The 17,345-nt window shown below is 43.0% G+C and overlaps 1 protein-coding gene across 3 annotated transcripts in view; it reads right to left on the reverse strand.

Moving 5' to 3' along the window:
• Positions 1-17,345, reverse strand: part of ME3 (malic enzyme 3) — a 124,878-nt gene that overhangs the window by 53,680 nt on the left and 53,853 nt on the right. For all 3 annotated transcript variants that reach the window (XR_011723832.1, XM_071733247.1, XM_071733254.1), the window contains exons 2-3: positions 6,405-6,538; positions 4,728-4,877 (exon numbers count right to left, since the gene is read on the reverse strand). Coding sequence is in view for 2 of the 3 variants with exons in the window: in XM_071733247.1 (XP_071589348.1) it covers positions 4,728-4,877; positions 6,405-6,538 (284 nt within the window). In the remaining variant the exon portion in view is untranslated. The remainder of the gene's footprint in view (positions 1-4,727; positions 4,878-6,404; positions 6,539-17,345) is intronic.

Genomic DNA, 17,345 nt, shown 5'->3' on the forward strand with positions numbered 1-17,345 from the left:
ACATCTGGCAAACAAGTTTGCAGCCACTGATAAATGTATTCTGATAAGAAAAACCCTGCTGGACCTCATAAGACTATTTTCAGGTGCTCTTGTACAAGAGTTGCTTTGTTAAGCAAGTTATTTGTGCTTTAATCTTTCCAATCTCAACCTGAGAATATGAAGTCAAACACTAATGGGGCTGAGAATGATATCATCACAGGGAAGAAGCTTATTGTGTCCACAGGTCACCAATTGCTGCTACTGTGGCCACAGAAAGACTTTATAATATTCTATAGATTGCCTTCTCACCATAATCTGTGTATATATATGTGCATGTCCATCCATGTTGGAGCACTGTAGTCTTTTAAAACAGATATCTCACCTCCCTTGCCTGATCAACAGCATTAAATGTGAAAAAATCCTCATCACCCAGAGTTGGGCTGGAAGCACAGTAATCCTGAGGACAGGTTTAGAAAAATTCTGATTCACGGGGGAGATGACCCAAACCCAACAGAACAGAGTTCACAGCTGGACATGTAGCAAGGAGAAATGTTAAACATAATTACGGAGTGGCACATACCTGGTGGGGTAATCATGTCAAAGAAAAGATTCACAAGGAGAAGATGACAAAATGAATTGCAGTGACCAGATCAGTCAGATAATGCCTTTTTTGGTGTGGGCACACTAGGACATGTTAGCAAAAGCTGAGATCTAACTGCTCCAGTCCTCTTGGCACTGCCTACCCTTCGTGGTGAAGTGGTGCTCACCCTTCTGTGGTGCATTTCAGGAGAAATGTAGCAAAACAGGAGACTTCAGAGTGGGATAAGTTAGACAAAACAGCAAGAACTACTAGAAAGAAAACCATCAGGCTGGGTATGACCAATTACTGTCCTGAAAAGGCTACTGGAGAGAGGATGACATTGGCAAGGAAAGTTTAGGTTATATGATAGGGCAAAACTGCTTTCTACTTATATGAGAGTTAAGTACTGGAACAGAGTATAGTGCAGCTTTATTACAGATTTAAAATAAAATTTAAACACTAAACAAACAGGATTATGTGATAAGACTTCCTGTGACAGTACAGCAAAACTGGACATTGGCTCAGTTTTAGGTGCTATCTTCTCCCTAAAACATCAGTGAAATATATTTACGTGGGCGTCATTTTGTTTTAAAAACCTTCTGATCCCAGTTGAGTTATGTTAGAAGAATCCTCTTTTCAGACTGTAAGTGCAGCTTAGGATAGCAAACATGGGAAGAGCTAGAAATTATAACATAGATCTCAATTCCTGAGCTGCCCAGACCTGCAGGTCCCAATGATTTTAGCAGAAAGTGATGGCATCCTACCCTGAAATGTGTGTTGTAGGCTGGGTCCTGATGTACACAGGATCATTTTGGAAATGATTGGATGGAAAACTTTCAGATCATTGAGTCCAATCATAAACTCATCACTGCCAAGTCCAAGAGTAAACCATGTCCCTCAGCACCACATCTACAACATGTCTTTTAAATACCTCCAGGGATGGTGACTCAGCCACTTCCCTGGACAGCTTGTTCCAGTGCCTGACAGTCCTTAAATGCATTATATGCTCCAGGAGAGGAAATACAGACTGCAAGCCATTACAAGTCAGATCTATGAAAAAAGCACATGTGAATGCTTTTCACTTTAATCTCATAACTTTTAAATTATTATAATAGCTCTTTTCTTTATGGCACAGAACCACAGTTTTGCTAAAGCAACCTTGATTAAAACCAAACCTGAGGCCAGGCTGGAATTCACTTTTCATCTTCAGAGAAACAAACTCCCTGCCATAGGAAATTCAGTATACTAAGGACATGATGGTTTGTCCTTTCCTTCAGAAGCCATGGGCTGGAATCCAGAACAGCCCAAATTCAATAGCAAAAATATCAGGCAATGAGAACAGATGTTCTTACCACATTGGTAAAATTCTGTGTTTAAAACATGAAAAAGAACTGAGTTACAGGAAGGGGATTTCTTCAACAGCAACAACCACAGAAAGAGTCCAGTGTACAGAATGACAACCCTGCTTTCTTGAGGATAACAGCAGGGATACAAAATAAAAAACAAAGTTCCTGGATATTTTTTGGACTTCTTGCAAGATAAAGGCAGATTGAAGGCACAGACAGAGAGGCTGTACAGCAGAAATTGCCTGCTGTGGATCCTCATTAGCTGAGAACCAGCAGTGTGCTCTTTTCTACCTGACAGTGCTCACAGCTCAGCATCTCACACAGCACCTGCAGGATGGGCAAGGGATCAGACCCAGCCAGCACAGGTTTAGGAAGGGCAGGTCCTGTCTGACCAACCTGATCTCCCTTTATGATCAGGTGACCCGCCTGGTGGATGAGGGGAAGGCTGTGGATGGAGTCTGCCTGGACTTCAGCAAGGCCTTTGACACCGTCTCCCACAGCATTCTCCTGAAAAAGCTGTCAGCCCACAGCTTGGACAGGGGCATCTGCGCTGGGTTAGGAACTGGCTGGAGGGCCAGGCCCAGAGAGTGGTGCTGAACGGGGCTGCATCCAGTTGGCGGCCGGTCACCAGTGGTGTCCCCCAGGGATCAGTGTTGGGCCCAGTTCTGTTTAATATCTTTATTGACGATTTAGATGAGGGGATTGAGTCCATCATCAGCAAGTTTGCAGATAACACTAAGCTGGGGGGAAGTGTGGATCAGCTGGAAGGCAGGAGGGCTCTGCAGAGGGACCTGGACAGACTGGAGAGTTGGGCTGATTCCAATGGGATGAGGTTCAACAAGGTCAAGTGCTGGGTCCTGCACTTTGGCCACAACAACCCCATGGGGAGCTCCAGGCTGGGCACAGAGTGGCTGGAGAGCAGCCAGGCAGAAAGGGACCTGGGAGTCTGGATTGATAGGAAGCTGAACATGAGCCAGCAGTGTGCCCAGGTAGCCAAGAAGACCAGTGGCATCCTGGCCTGTATCAGGAACAGCGTGGCCAGCAGGTCCAAGGAAGTGATTCTGCCCCTGTACTCAGCGCTGCTGAGGCCACACCTCGAGTACTGTGTCCAGTTCTGGGCCCCTCAGTTCAGGAAGGATATTGAGGTCCTGGAGCAGGTCCAAAGGAGGGCAACCAGGCTGGTGAAGGGACTCGAGCACAGATCCTATGAGGAGAGGCTGAGGGAGCTGGGGCTGTTCAGCCTGGAGAAGAGGAGGCTCAGAGGAGACCTCATCACTCTCTACAACTCCCTGAAAGGAGGCTGGAGCCAGGTGGGGGTTGGTCTCTTTTCCCAGGCAACCCTCAGCAAGACAAGAGGGCACGGTCTCAAGTTGTGCCAGGGGAGGTTTAGGTTGGACATTAGAAAGAATTTCTTCACTGAGAGGGTGATCAGACATTGGAATGGGCTGCCCAGGGAAGTGGTGGATTCTCCGTCCCTGGAGATATTTAAAAAGAGACTGGATGTGGCACTCAGTGCCATGGGCTGGGAACTGCAGTGGTAGTGGATCAAGGGTTGGACTTGATGATCTCTGAGGTCCCTTCCAACCCAGGCAATTCTATGATTCTATGATTCTATTAGGATCTGGGGATAGACTCTGGACTCTTATCTCTGATAACTTTTACTCCTGCCTTGAAGAAGTGTCCTCTGCCCTTACAAAGGACAATTCCTTCTTTGCTTTCCTCCTGCACATAGGAAGAGGGGATATGATCAAGGTTTGACTGGATGAATGACTCCACCATAGGCCTGCAGATCCAAAACTTGGGTATTAGCAGAACACAATTACCAGGGACAGACTTAAGCCAAAAAAGAAATGCTGAGGAGCAGCTCATGGGAAGGGATACAGTGGCTTTACTAGAAATTTTGATGACAAACACGATGTAAGCATGTTTGACAAGATGAGATTATCCATAATACATTATTCATGATCTGTCTACACATCCCTTACATGTTCAAGGTCTGCCTCAGGGTCCTTACTGTGACCTCAAGTCAGTTAGTTGAGCTTGCCTTAGCTTTCCCATCCATCACACTATTTTCAGCTGAAACTGCAGTTAAATCTCACAGTTGTGAATGCTTTGAAACCATTATTATTTCTTTCTTTTACTTTGCATATTTCTATGGCAAAAACTAGTTTTTATCTGTCTACTGATATATTTCAAGGATAAAAAAAAAAAAAAACTTGCAAAGAAAATTGAGCTTTACCATTGAATTTTCAGGCTAGAAAAAAAAAAATTCAGAATGCTAACAAGGGCTTTATCTACACATTAATCATTAAAAAGAATTAGGCATAAAAGGGCCTTCCAACATGGTCCATAGTGTTTAATGTTGCATGAATTTTTGCTGCATGAGCAGCAAAAAAAGGCATTGGTGCAGAGCATCATCTCCTATGAAAGTGATCCCTGCAGGGTGGTTTGTGGAAGTGCATACAAAAATTCACAATCAGCACAACATATCCCAAATCCAGCAATTACTCCAATGCCAGCATTGCAGAAGGCACTCGGTGTTCCTGAGGCAGCACACGGGGAGCAGTGCAGCCCTAAGTTCAGAGACCTCTTTGGATCTAAGCTGCACAGACTGCACAGCACTGGCTGAGAACAAAACCACCCTGTTTGCTGCCTCTAGGAAGAAGGTAGAGTTATTCTCAACTCCTCATCATCAAACGTACACGCACGAAGCTGCTTGCTGGTCCATCTTTTGATGAGGGGCTGAGTTTTCGATGTTTTGGACTTCCCACACAAGGATGGGTGGTCAATAAAAAAGGGGCAAGAATGGTCTCTGCACTCACCGTGGTCTCCTGAAAGCCAAACCATAGTGCTGACAAGCCAGGCCAACTGTTGGGGTGTAAACGATGGGCATGAATCTCTCGATGTCCGAGGTCAGCACTCGGTAAAAGAGTTTTTCATTCCTGTCTTGTAATGTCATAAGAATAATATACCTTAAAAGTAAAATCAAATGGATATATGTTAGTATTTCCAGTTGGCAGTTTCATAAAAAGCAGCAGTCGGCTCACTTGGTAAGCACTGGGTTCCCCCAAGCCCTCAGTGCTACATTGTGAGCAGATACCTGGAGCAAAACTTCCCAGCAAACATCCTGGCTCCACCATCCTCCCTGGCAGCTCACAAAGGCTTGGGAGAGATGGGAGTCAGACCCATCTGCACACTCAGAATTCCAGGATTTGCATCAGAAATAAACGCAAGGGAAAAGTTCAGAAGTAGACTTCAAGGTTACATGGGACATTACATTTATTATAAAAATCTATTATGTAATCTAGAAGATTAAACTTTCATATATACCATATCTAATATGCACATTTCAAAGCACTATCTTTCCTAAAATATTTCCACAAAGCCTCTCTCTCCATTATCCCACATCTTCAATTACTTACTCACAAAACACAGGACAGTTAAATTCCATATTAAAAAAAGAAATCCACAAAAAGCTTCAATTTAGAAAATCAAAGTGTTATATCAACCTTGCATTCTTAGTGTTGTCCAGACTTACACGTGCATCACCAGGCTTTTATCACTTAGAGATCATTACATTATATTTCTCCTAAGTTTCCTTTCTTGAAAACACTTCATTGGCTAAGACTGGATTTGCCCAAGTGAAGCCAGAAAAATGAAAAACTCAAAAAGTAAAAAGAGATTGCAAATAATTTTCTTTCTGAGAAACTTGTCAGTGCACAATGCCAACAATATAAAATTTACAAAATTGACAAAGAAGTGATCCTGCTCTGGCAGTGGGGGTTGGACTTGATGATCTCTTGAGTTCCCTTCCACCCCCTAACATTCTGTGATTCTGTGATTTGTGACACAGAAAAGCCAATGCAATGGAATTGCTCTTCAGGGGGGAGAGTCCAGACCCCAGAGCAGTAACAACTGAGACAGACAGAGTTGCAATGTTTTTTAATGTGTCTTATTTTTAATATTTTGCCTCCTAGTTGGCAGGTTCTTATGCTCTTCCATCCAGTATCACAGTGAATGAATTGATGAGCACACAGGTGGATATATGCACTACATGCACTTGTCTTCATGAACTCTTGTGCAACCTGGTCTAGTGGGGGTTGGATTTGATGATCTTTAAGATCCCTTCCAACCCAAACAATTTTATGATTCTAGGATTCTCTGTGTTCACTTTGCCAGTGGGGCAGAGACTGCCTTTTTGTCGTGTGTTTGTACCAGAAGTCTAGTGGATTGCCAGGCAGATACTGGAGTTCTCCAGCAATGTGGTGGTAAAAAAAGCTCTTATCAGTGCCATTTGGGATTGGGGTGGCATATAACAGAGGTGAAGGCAGACAGGCCAAAATAAACAGTTCTGGTGCTGGAAAGCACAGACAGCTGGAAAAAAAGGGACTAAGGGAAAGCTGTGTGCTTTGAAGCAAGATCCTCCAGTCTTCCTGAGGGCTTTAAACAACTGAAAATTAAAGGGGGACAGAAGAGAAAATAAGATGCTTTTTACATACTTGTCTAGATCGTTAGATTTATTCTCGAAGTTTTTCATGACACGGAGGACTTGGACATCTTGGCTCAAGAAGCAAGGAGGAAGGAGGCCATGAATTCCCAGTTGAAGCCTTTCTTCAAGTGTAAAAGCCATTCCCTAGGAAGAAAAGAGGAAGTCATGTTCAAGCTGCATGATATGCACTACCAGAGGACAACCAAGAGGAAAGCAAGCAACAACATGAAGCTCCCAGGGCCCTGGAGGAAATCCTGGCTGCAGGGACAGCTGGGGGCTTGCACCATCCAGACTCTACAGCTTCTGGATCAGCAATCCCAGCATCAGAGGGGTTTTGATGATTCACACTCTTCCAGGATTGGAATTTGGTTGGTCTTAATCTTAACGGGCAGCTTTATGATGACATAGCTGTTAAACTGCTATTTTCTTCCAGGAATTTAGTGTTTCTCTATGACAAATAACTGTCATTAATGTTGCATGAGAAACAAGAGAGGACATATCTGGATGAACTTGGTTTTGGCAGCCTTCCTTTGCCTCCTGTTGCTTGTTCCTGTCCCTGTGCCATCCCAATGGTTGTGCCAGCAGCAACATGTGTGCTGTCACATGCTTAATCAGCTAGAGGAAGTACCTGGATTAGAAATAACCAGGTCATTTGAGCTCAGAGCAGCTCCCCTGGCTGATGATACACCCTGGACTGCTCTACAGAGACTGGGAACCCAGGGCACAGCCACTGGGGACACCCAGCCATGGGGCTGGACGGCTGGAAGAGCCATGCACTTATAGGTGGTGAAGATGCTGGTGAAAATGTTTGACAAACCATATCAGCCAGGTCAAGTAACCTGTAAAAGGACAGAGGGAAGAACTGAAACGGATTCTCCTGTTTCCCAGATCCTTGCCTAGCACATAGTGTGGCACCACTTTTGTTACAAAATTGTGCAAACTAGGAAAAAAAAAAAAAAAGCCTTCATATATTTCAGAAAAAAATTCAGTCTCCAGGACATCTGAGAAGAAAAAAATCTTTATCCCACAAGCATTTTCATAGTTGGTTTTTTCTGCTTTGGATCAGGGTAGAGCCATGTATTTTTGAAATCTTTGAACATGGAAGAGAGAAATCATTCCTCATCCAGCCAGCAGATGAGGAGTGAGCAGTAGCCCAGGAGTTAGGAGATTAAGATTTTGTTGTCTAACCCAGAAATGGCATCAAGGTCTTTGTGGTCATCGTTGAATGTTGCACCCATTTCCTTCCTGGACCTGAGTTTCAGAGCAGAACTGGTATGTTCCCACAAGATAAAGTTCAAGTTTTTGTAAGTCATCATTTCTGAATTTATAAATCCCCCAATACATTCTCATCAGAAAACTTGCAACCATCTGTAATGTTCAGGCTGAAGGCTTCTGAAATACTAAACTAAAATCAACACTGGACATCAGCTGTGCATCAGCATTTGGTTTTTACAGTGACAATATTGTACCATGGAAGGGAAAACACAGCTACTGCAAATGTCAAAGTTTATCTGCAATGAATGGGGAAAAAAATGCAGTTTCAAACCATTTATTTCCTGTGACCTTTGAACATGGAGGATAGATAATGGGATACAGAAATATTTTGCACTACATACTCTGCTTGCTAGTCTAGAAAGAGCCACATGAAAGGTTGGCTGATCAGGGTCACAGACCTGACCCCTGCTCATCCCTTGGTGCAGAAATGAAGCTCAGCTATAAAAGTAAACCAGTGGCAGTTCCTCTTCTTAAAGAGACAGAAAAGGCAGAAACACAGCATTATAGGCTTTGCTGATTCCAGCATCTAAAAATCTTGAGGTATTTTTTTCGATATGAAAAAAAAGGCCTTTCAGTTATTTTACACCCAGTGAAATAGTGAAAATACTGCATCAAATAATCATACACCTAATGCAATAAAAAAAATACTGTGTTTTAACTCATCTCCATAATAATGTGACACCTTACAGAAACACCAGTCTGCATGCCCACTAATATCCCCCCCATTTTTCTCTCCAGAGGGCTCTCCTCTGCCTGGATGACATCTGCAAGAACACAGGGTGCTTCAGAGCACCCAGCTTCCCTTTACCCAGGGGCGGGGTGAGAGCTGTGATGGATGAAGGTGAAGCACTTGTATTTGCTCACTTGTCTTTCAGGCTTGCTGTGGGGTTTTCTTTTTTTTTTTTTGGTGGGGGGGCAAACTCACCAGACTGAAAGGTGTTAACAGTGTACTGGGAAAACTCTTGCAGTGGTATTGGGAATGAGGTTGAGTGGGGTCAAAAGGAAGCATGGAGTTGTAGAATGTATTGTTGGTATAACTTGGGCTGGGAGGGACACTTGTGCATGTCAATGGTCTGACTTTGCTCAGCACTTAATTTCTGGCTGGTTTACAGCTGCATGGTGCCAAGGGTCTGGTCCTGTCCAGTGCTGACCCACTGCTTTGAGACACTGCAAATTCAAGATTCTGAACTTGAATCTTAAGCATTTGGGAGATTTATGCACATGGATGCATGTTTTTGGATTGAGAGAACAGATTAAACTGTTTAACACAACCACAGCTGTGCTGTTAAAGGTAAGCATGGTCATGCCAACCTGTGGCATCTCTAGCTCACCACGTCTGCATCTAGCTGAGCTACACTGGTGCAACTGCAACCTTATGCAATGAGGAACTTTCTGCCTTCACCACCAGTTAAATCTCCAAAACACTTTTAAGCACAGAGTTGGTCCACCATACAGTGCCTTTGTGGCAGGGCTGGGACCAGAACAGAAACTGCCTGGCCTAACTTTGAAGGCTGCTCTCTGAAGTTGCTGAGAGGGTCTAGGAGTAGGACCCCTGGGTGAAGTGGTTACATTCACTGAAACAGCACAGCGTGAAATGAATTTGGAAACACATTCTGCCCTGGATCAAAAGCTGGAATTCACTGAGGTATTGCTATGTTTAAGATTAAAGCTTTTAGGGCTGGATATTTTTTTTTAAAGACTGCCTGAAAGCTGTATTGTACCACCCTTTTTCTGGATTTAAAAGGTCTAATGATTAGATGGTGAACCACAGCCCTGCCGAGCTAAGGCCAGGTGCTCCGATTCATTTTTAAATGTGTGGGAAATGAGTTGTCATGGAGAGGGCAGATGCTATGTCACTACCCAAAAACAAAGGCAAAAATATCAGCTGCCTACAAGGCTTCAAACTACACAGGGGCTAAGCCAGGGGGGTTGTGTGGAAAGGGGCTTCCTGCAAAGAACACCAAATGATTCTGTGTTCTTATTGTCGACATTGCCGGGTTTGCTATGTGGTAGCTCCCTCTTTGCAGCTCCAGTCCATAAAACCCAATTACTTTACAAACTGAAGGTCAAAGCCAATTCCCAGATAATGATTAATTTTATCACCACCTGCACTGTCCAGCAGTGAGAAGTGGGTGTAGCACTCGGGGTTGAATACAAGCAGGAGGGATGCAAGTGTAGCTTAGCCTTATCATTTACTCATTACAGACCATACTTCTGAAGGTGGGAACAAAGACAGAAAAGAGTAGTTCCTGGGATATCAGGAAACTGCCATTTGGGCAGTGGAGGCTTAAAAAAGTGCTTAATCAGGCCTTATCTATTGCAGAACATGCAGAGCACACTGCAGCTCAGACCACCTCCAGCTGCTCAGCATCCTTTTGGAGCTAAGTCTTGGCTTACTTCACCCCTCAATATCCCTGCACTGTAGATTGCAACTGGCAGCCAGAGCACATGGAAGGCTGTGGGGTGGCTTGGATGGCCAGACCAAGAGGTTTACACAGTTTGTACAATTGCAGTCTATCCCCCTCTGTAATGCTGGGACCCAAGCTGTTGTTCTCAACATGCCTTCTGAGACCACAGTCCCTAATCCATGCAATTAAAAGCTGACCTGGCAGCTTCTGAGCTGAGTAAACAAGGATTAGAGAACATCTCACAACACTTTGGGAACAGTTCCTGGAAAAGTGAACTTCCTAGTCTGGTAACAACAGAAAGCTGAACGGGTATGTGGTGGAAAACAGACACACAGGGATCACCACTGCAGGATGCAGGAGCCAGGACAGCTCATCTGCTTCTCCTTTATAATTGATATGTTAACAGCTATGCCAGGGAAGTCCTCACAGTCAGGGAATTCAATAAGCTTCTTCCGTACAGATTTTTCCTGTGATGTGTTTTCCATAGATACTTCCACCTGTTCAGTTTTACAGCCAGGATGTACTTTGCCTGTTCACAAGCAGAAGTATCTCCCACAGGGGGTCAGGTCCAAAAGCTCAACTACTCCCCACTGAGACTGTATGCAGGGGCTGGGGACTAGAAAGCAACAGTAGAAAACATCCATTTTCTACACCATGAAGGATTTCTACAAAGATCAGATCCTACTGTGGCTTCCTCAGCTCCAGCTGACTTGGTAACCCTCCTCACAGTTCTCCTTCCCAGCTACTCAAGCTTCTCTTGTTGGACTGGATGAACTGCCACAGGCCCTGTCCTGAACTGCCTCCCTTGGAAAACCTGTAATGAAAATATTATTTACATAAAAAGACAGCAGGAAGCACATTGGAGGGTCAATCCCTTAGTTTCTCATGTTAATTAATTTCTCATCTAAAATAACTTGTAGCTTGTGATTACCTTTAATTTGTATGTGTTTCTGCTGTCTAGCTTGGAAAAATCCAAACGTGATGCTTTGGGTTGTGGGTAAGATATTGTTTGGCTTGTATTCTCTGAAACTTGGAATGAATCTTCACCCTGCCTTCTCAGGAGTTATTGCTGGGCAAACTTTTTGTTAACCATGATTTCAAAACACTTCTCATAGTGTCTAGGCCTCTTTCCTGGTTCCAGTCACTAGCTGAAAAAATTCCACTCTCTTTGCCATCCCTTTTGTTACAAAGTGATATAACTGGGGACTTCTAATCCTTTCACATTGCTGTTCTTTACCCACCCACAGAGACTGGGAACACTACAAAAACCTCCAACTCAACTTTGTGTTTGTTTCAGTTCCTGGGGACCCACCTTTCACAAGATCCTCTAATTGAACTGCAACAGAAGCTGTCCCTACTATTAATGAGGTTTCCCCAGCAACTATTTTGTTTTGTACAAGTAACTCCTTTTAACTGGATTGGAGGGACATATTTCCATTATTATTTTCATTTTTACCTCACCTTACATCTGCGACTTTTGATTTACACCAAGATAAGAGTGAGCAGAACTGGAGCATGATGAAGTCCCTGTACCAGAGTATTTGCTGACCAGGGACCTGATCCTGCATGGTTTATCTGAGAGAAGTGAGAGTTCTCCTGACGAGGACATCCCCAATGCTCACGTGATGGACAAGATGTGATAGGGTCACAGGCAAGAAGAAGCAAAGCTATCCTGTACTCACTTGTTACAGGAGGTTTACTTCAATAAATAAAACTCATAAACCAAATGCCTTCAAGGCTTTTTTCCAGTAATCTATAGGAAGAATATAAGTGCTAAGCTCCTCAAGACCTGAACTGTGATTTCAGACTACAGGGCTACAGCTCTACACCAAATTAAGCAGGGAACTTAATACTATTTTTCACCATTTGCAAGCCTCCAGGGCATCAATTTTTCCTCCACAGGAAAAAAAAGAATAATAAAAAAAAATTCATATGCTAGAAAATGTATGTGTTTTGTCTACAAACTAGATTCTGTTGCACTGAGAAAAACAAAATTTTAAAGCTGAACTAGACAAACTTCCCCAAGGAACAGCTGGTTTATCAGGCTGCTTTTGTGAAGGATTAAGAACTTCACAGAAGGTTGAAAATAGCACCATTCCTCTATTGAAAGAAAAGGCGAAGACAGGCAATTAATGCCAAGAGGTGACAAGATGCAGCAGTTTTCTAAAGAAATTCAAATTCTGGGCTAAATTCAATGCCTTGCTTCTTTCTACAAAAACAATATAATGATCCTCACTGCGCTCTATCCAAGCTACTGAGAATACCTCTTTGGCTTTAGTAAGAAATAGAGTAGGCTGTGTTATTATTAATCATTAATTATTAACTAGATTAAAAAATGTCATTACAAGCATTAATGGCTTTCAGCAAAGGAGATAAGTAAAATCCCTGCATGGAGAACAGGATTGCCATGCTGCAGAAAAACCTGGTGTCATAGGCATAAAAACAGAGAAAACCTGAGAAATTATTAGGATCGATAGAGTAGCACAGAATCCCAAACAGGGTGGGATGCATGGTGCATGGACACATGCAAACAACAGAATAAAAGACTGTGCCTGGATGAACCTAAAACACAAAGCCCTCTTTGGTTGCCTCTTCATGTACAGCAAAATACTTGGTAGAGAAAGGATGCCAGATGGAGCCAGCAGTAATGAGGACATCAGGTTTTGTGCTGCAGCCAAGCACATGACCAGATTTCTGAGGCAAACCCCAAATTCTCAGCCCCCTATCAAAATTATCCCATGGGATCCCGAGACACAGATCCCAGCGTGTTGACTCTCCCAAGAAAACGAAGACAACCTGGTGTCTCTTCTCCATGATTCCCAGCCTCCCTGTGTAATTCCACATCTGTTTTACACCTATGACTGTCCTGCCTTTTATGCCAATGAGTGAGTGAAATGAAGTGTCCAGGACAGAACTGAGAAGTTTGTAGTTCACACGGGTCCCTATCTCAGCTGGGGGAATGCTATTCTTTTACCTCATGGGGAGAGGGAACAGGATAAAATCAGTTTCTGCAAGTTTGGCCATGCACAAAACCCAGTTTTTTGTCAGAGTGTGACAGTTTCTCTGATGCTGCAGACCCACGTTTCTCCCAAATATGATGTTTCCTCCAGACAGGAAGAATTCAGCATAAATTATGCTTTCATTCCTAAGTCTATGAAAACCAGGCCTTATCCTCAATTTGAACAAGCAAATATGTCTGAAAAGAAAGATCAAGGCAATTTTAAGGTTTAAATGTGATCCAAAAACATTACAAGAGTACAGTTTTAGAAGCCAGTTTTACAATGTCTGGAAACTTCTCCCATTGTACAGGCAGCTGCTCATGTCAATCATGGTTGCATAAAATTTGGGTTTGTGCTATAGAGAGCACTGACTTCCTTTGGAGGCTACAGCAAATTACATAAAATGAGGCTCAGGCACTTAATGCTCGCACGCAAACTGCATCAAGCTGTGAGTCTGGGACTCTCTGCAATTTGTATCTCATTTGCTACTGCCACTCCAGCAAGTGAGGTTGCTCTGAACACAAGTAGGAGATGAATTACACTTTGTAGATGATGGCTGATGGCTCTGTTGGGTTGAATACCACTGAAAAGCCATAGAGGTAGCTGTCAGGATACAGGGAGAACACTGGGATGAGAGCTTAATCTGAATGAAACCAGAAGTATTCTTGTTATTGACATTATCAGAGGTGCTTTCTCCACCATACTGTTTGTTTGTCCTTGTATGCTTCTACCAAAGCTCTCTAAAAAGGAATCATCAGGAGCAGCTTCTTTGAGCAGTGCCAGATGCTCTCTGCTCATTCCCATCTAACCCAGGACAAGTAGGCTTGGCTTCTGAACCACAGTTTTGATAGCTGTTTAATGAGATGTGACATGCCTGCTTCATAGGTCATCTGAGATGCTTACACAACATTCAGATAACCCATCAGATAAAATATTCCTGAGAAAAACAATGCTTTCCTTTAAAAATTAGGAATATGAGAAAAAAAAAAACAAGGCTCTAAATAAGAAGTCTGTCATCTCAGTAAAAAAACTGCACTGGAAAAAAGCACACACAGGTACACACAGAGCATCCCACAGGACATCGGTGGAAGCCTTAATTTCCCACCCAAGTAATTTACATTCCTCTGGTTTTTCCCTCATCACTTCTGCAGTCTGTCTGCACTGTGAGGCCATTGATGGGCTTCAACTCAGGCAGCTTGTGCTGGGGCTCAACAGAGAAATTGTAAGTATTGTGATGTGCACAGGACCGAGGGACTGAGCACCCAACACTGCAGCACCCAACAACATTGCAGCACAGCAACTAAGGTGTCCAGCACTCCTGAGAGTGTCCAGCTTCTCTCTGGAAGGCAAAAGGAGACCTTTGTGCTGCCCTCATTTGGCAGCTTATCTTAGACATTTTTCTTCCCACTTCTCAGACTTCCACAGACTCAGCTCTGTGATGGTCTTCTATTTTCTCCCTCAAGGCACTAAGCATCTTCTCTCCTACCTTCTCTCTTTACTCCAGCACACACGTATGTAGCACAACCACATGGCCTTTTCCAATCCAGCCTCCAGCCAGCCCTAAAATAATCTCCTTGCTGACCTTGGAGGCTGTTGTTTCTCCAAGCACATGTTTTGCTTAAATGCTGAGATCAATCATCCAACTGTCCAGCCTACTTTTGGCATCACTGGGAGAGTAGCTAGCCTACTGTGACTGCCCTCTGACCTGGCTCCTCATCCTCCTTCTTGTCTGAATAATTCACTACAAACTTCTTCCTTTTTAACACAGAGAGGAAAAAGGAAGATGCATGAAGTGCTCACATGCATGTGATGTGACCTTTCGTGTCTACAGCTCTCATCACCTTTGTGTGCACTCTCACTGCTATCCTGGTCTATTGTCAGCTTGATTTGAGCTGTCTCTAAATTATATGCAGTTGAATGCACAGCACTCAGCATGTTTGGCCCTGATAGTGGAGCATCTGGACTGAAATTTGTACAATAACACAAATACAAAATTATACATCCTTTCTATCATCATCCCCCCCAGGACCTCTAAATATTCTTCCAATGATATCGTCCTTTTATTTTCCACTTCTTTGGTCCTCAAAATTTCAGCTGTATTTTTTCCATATGGTGTGAGCAGAGCTATGTCCAAATATTCCAGGTGACAAAATGCCACTAATTTCATACAAGTGCTTTAATTTTTATCACTTTCTCAAGATTGAGCTGAACCACTTACAGTTTCAAAAGCACTCACTGCACTAGAAAGATATTTATACCAGACTATAAATCAAATAACTAATGAAGTCTCTGAGATTTTTCCAAAAAAGTTAAAAAATGAAAACTCCCACCCTCTTCTTCCAACTGTTTTTAATTAAGGGCAGTATGAAACAAGTTATCCAAGTTCAGAATGGGAAAAAAGAAAGAAAAAAGAAAAGAGTATAATTACTCAGAGGTTAAATTTTAAGATTAAAACCCTTTTGATTCCCTGAGCCGTTTGACAAATATTTCTGTGGAACAGGAACTGCAGAAAGATGCTATAAAATATTTATGTAGTTTGCAACATGCGTGACCACACGTTGGTCAAGACAGCTGAACTGTTCGTTATTACTGGGAAGCTGTAAATCGCCCCTTTGGCAAAACTTCAAATGAAGTAAAAAACTGGTTCTGTTCTTGATTCCATTAGAAGCTATAACTCAAAATGCAAATAATATTGTTCTTGGCATGGCTGCTCTGGGTCCACCTCGGCACAATTACTCCAGCCTCTCCTTGCTTAGATGAGTATTGTCCGAGGCCAACACAGCAGCTTCCTTCCTCCAACAGAACATCTATTCTTCTGTAACCAAAACAATTTGGCTAAATGAAGCAAAGAAGAAGCATGACTGCAGTAAGGGTAACAAACACAGCCCAGGCTCCAGCTATCCCAAAGGAATTTCCTATATGGATGACTGGGAGAAGGCAACAGGTAAAGCATTGATTTCACTCATCTACCTCTGTTAGGAGACATCGGCTGCTGCATCAGACCTTCAAGCCTTCAAAATTGGGTTGCAGCCATCACAGCTGCCTTGCTGATCAAGCACTGGAGGCAGAGCCAGGCTGTCTGCAAAGACTGGGAAGGTTGAAGTGATTTTCACTTTCGACTCCCTGTGGAAGACCTGCATGCAGGATAACAGGATGGACACTGATTTTTCTTTTTTTTTTATTTTTCCTTCAAAACCAGCCAATGACTTATATCATAACTTTAGGAACAGACCCCTCAAAATCAGGTCCAAGGTCCCTTCTTGGCCTGGCACCACAGACTTACAGCAGAACCAGAATAAATGAAATATGGGAAGATGTTGAACTTGCTCAGTTTTTTAAATAATTGAAAGGAATGAAGAATTAAGCCCTGAATATTCAGAGCTGAAAAGGCAAATGGAAACCTTACATACAGTTGTTACAGCCTTCCAGTATTTAAAGGGGGTTTATATGAAAGATGAAGAGAGACTTTTTATCAGGACCATAGTGACTGGAAAAGGGATAACGCTTTTAAGCTAAAAGAGGGCAAACTCAGATTAGATATAAAGAAATTTTTAGTGAGGTTGGTGACACAAAGGAACAGGTTGTCCAGAGAAAGTGTAAGGGATCAGATTGCAGAGGCTCTGAGCACCCTGATCTAGTAGAAGATATCCCAGCCCATGTCATGGGGGTCGGACTAGATGAGCTTTAAAGGTCCCTTTCAACCCAAACTGTTCTGTGATTGTTCTATATTCTGGTGAATATAAAAACTGGGGAAAATAAAAATACGTTTTGGCATCAGTATGAAATGGTCATTTCTCAATGGCTATTTAGTTTTTTATCAGACACAATGATCCTTCTCCTAGGGTTGAAACTCAAATATAAGAAGTTATCGCGATGATCATAAAACTTGGGTGAGGGAGGACTCACTCCTGAGGTTGTTGGGTTGTCATGACATTTGGAATTGAACAAAACCTAGAGAGTCACACTCTGCTTTATTATCCTTTACCCTAAAACCATGCTTGTCAGAGTACGTGTCTGTAAGACATGTCTTGTGTGTTTAAAAAAGCTTTGTCTCCTGTTCCATCAGTTCACAGAAGAGCTAACTTGGCCAGGTCAGCCATTAACCAATATCATTTACTATCTGGCTGTGTCTCTGCCTGACAGCCACATGACAGCATCCTTTCCCACATCCTTTCCGAGCCCAAGAGAAGGGGTCAGCAGTTTTGACTGACTGATCCATTATTGATGCTGATGAAGTAAAGGATGCTCTCAGGGAGAAGGCGTGGAGCT

This window comes from Heliangelus exortis, chromosome 1 (assembly GCF_036169615.1).
Source record: "Heliangelus exortis chromosome 1, bHelExo1.hap1, whole genome shotgun sequence".
NCBI lineage: Eukaryota > Metazoa > Chordata > Aves > Apodiformes > Trochilidae > Heliangelus > Heliangelus exortis.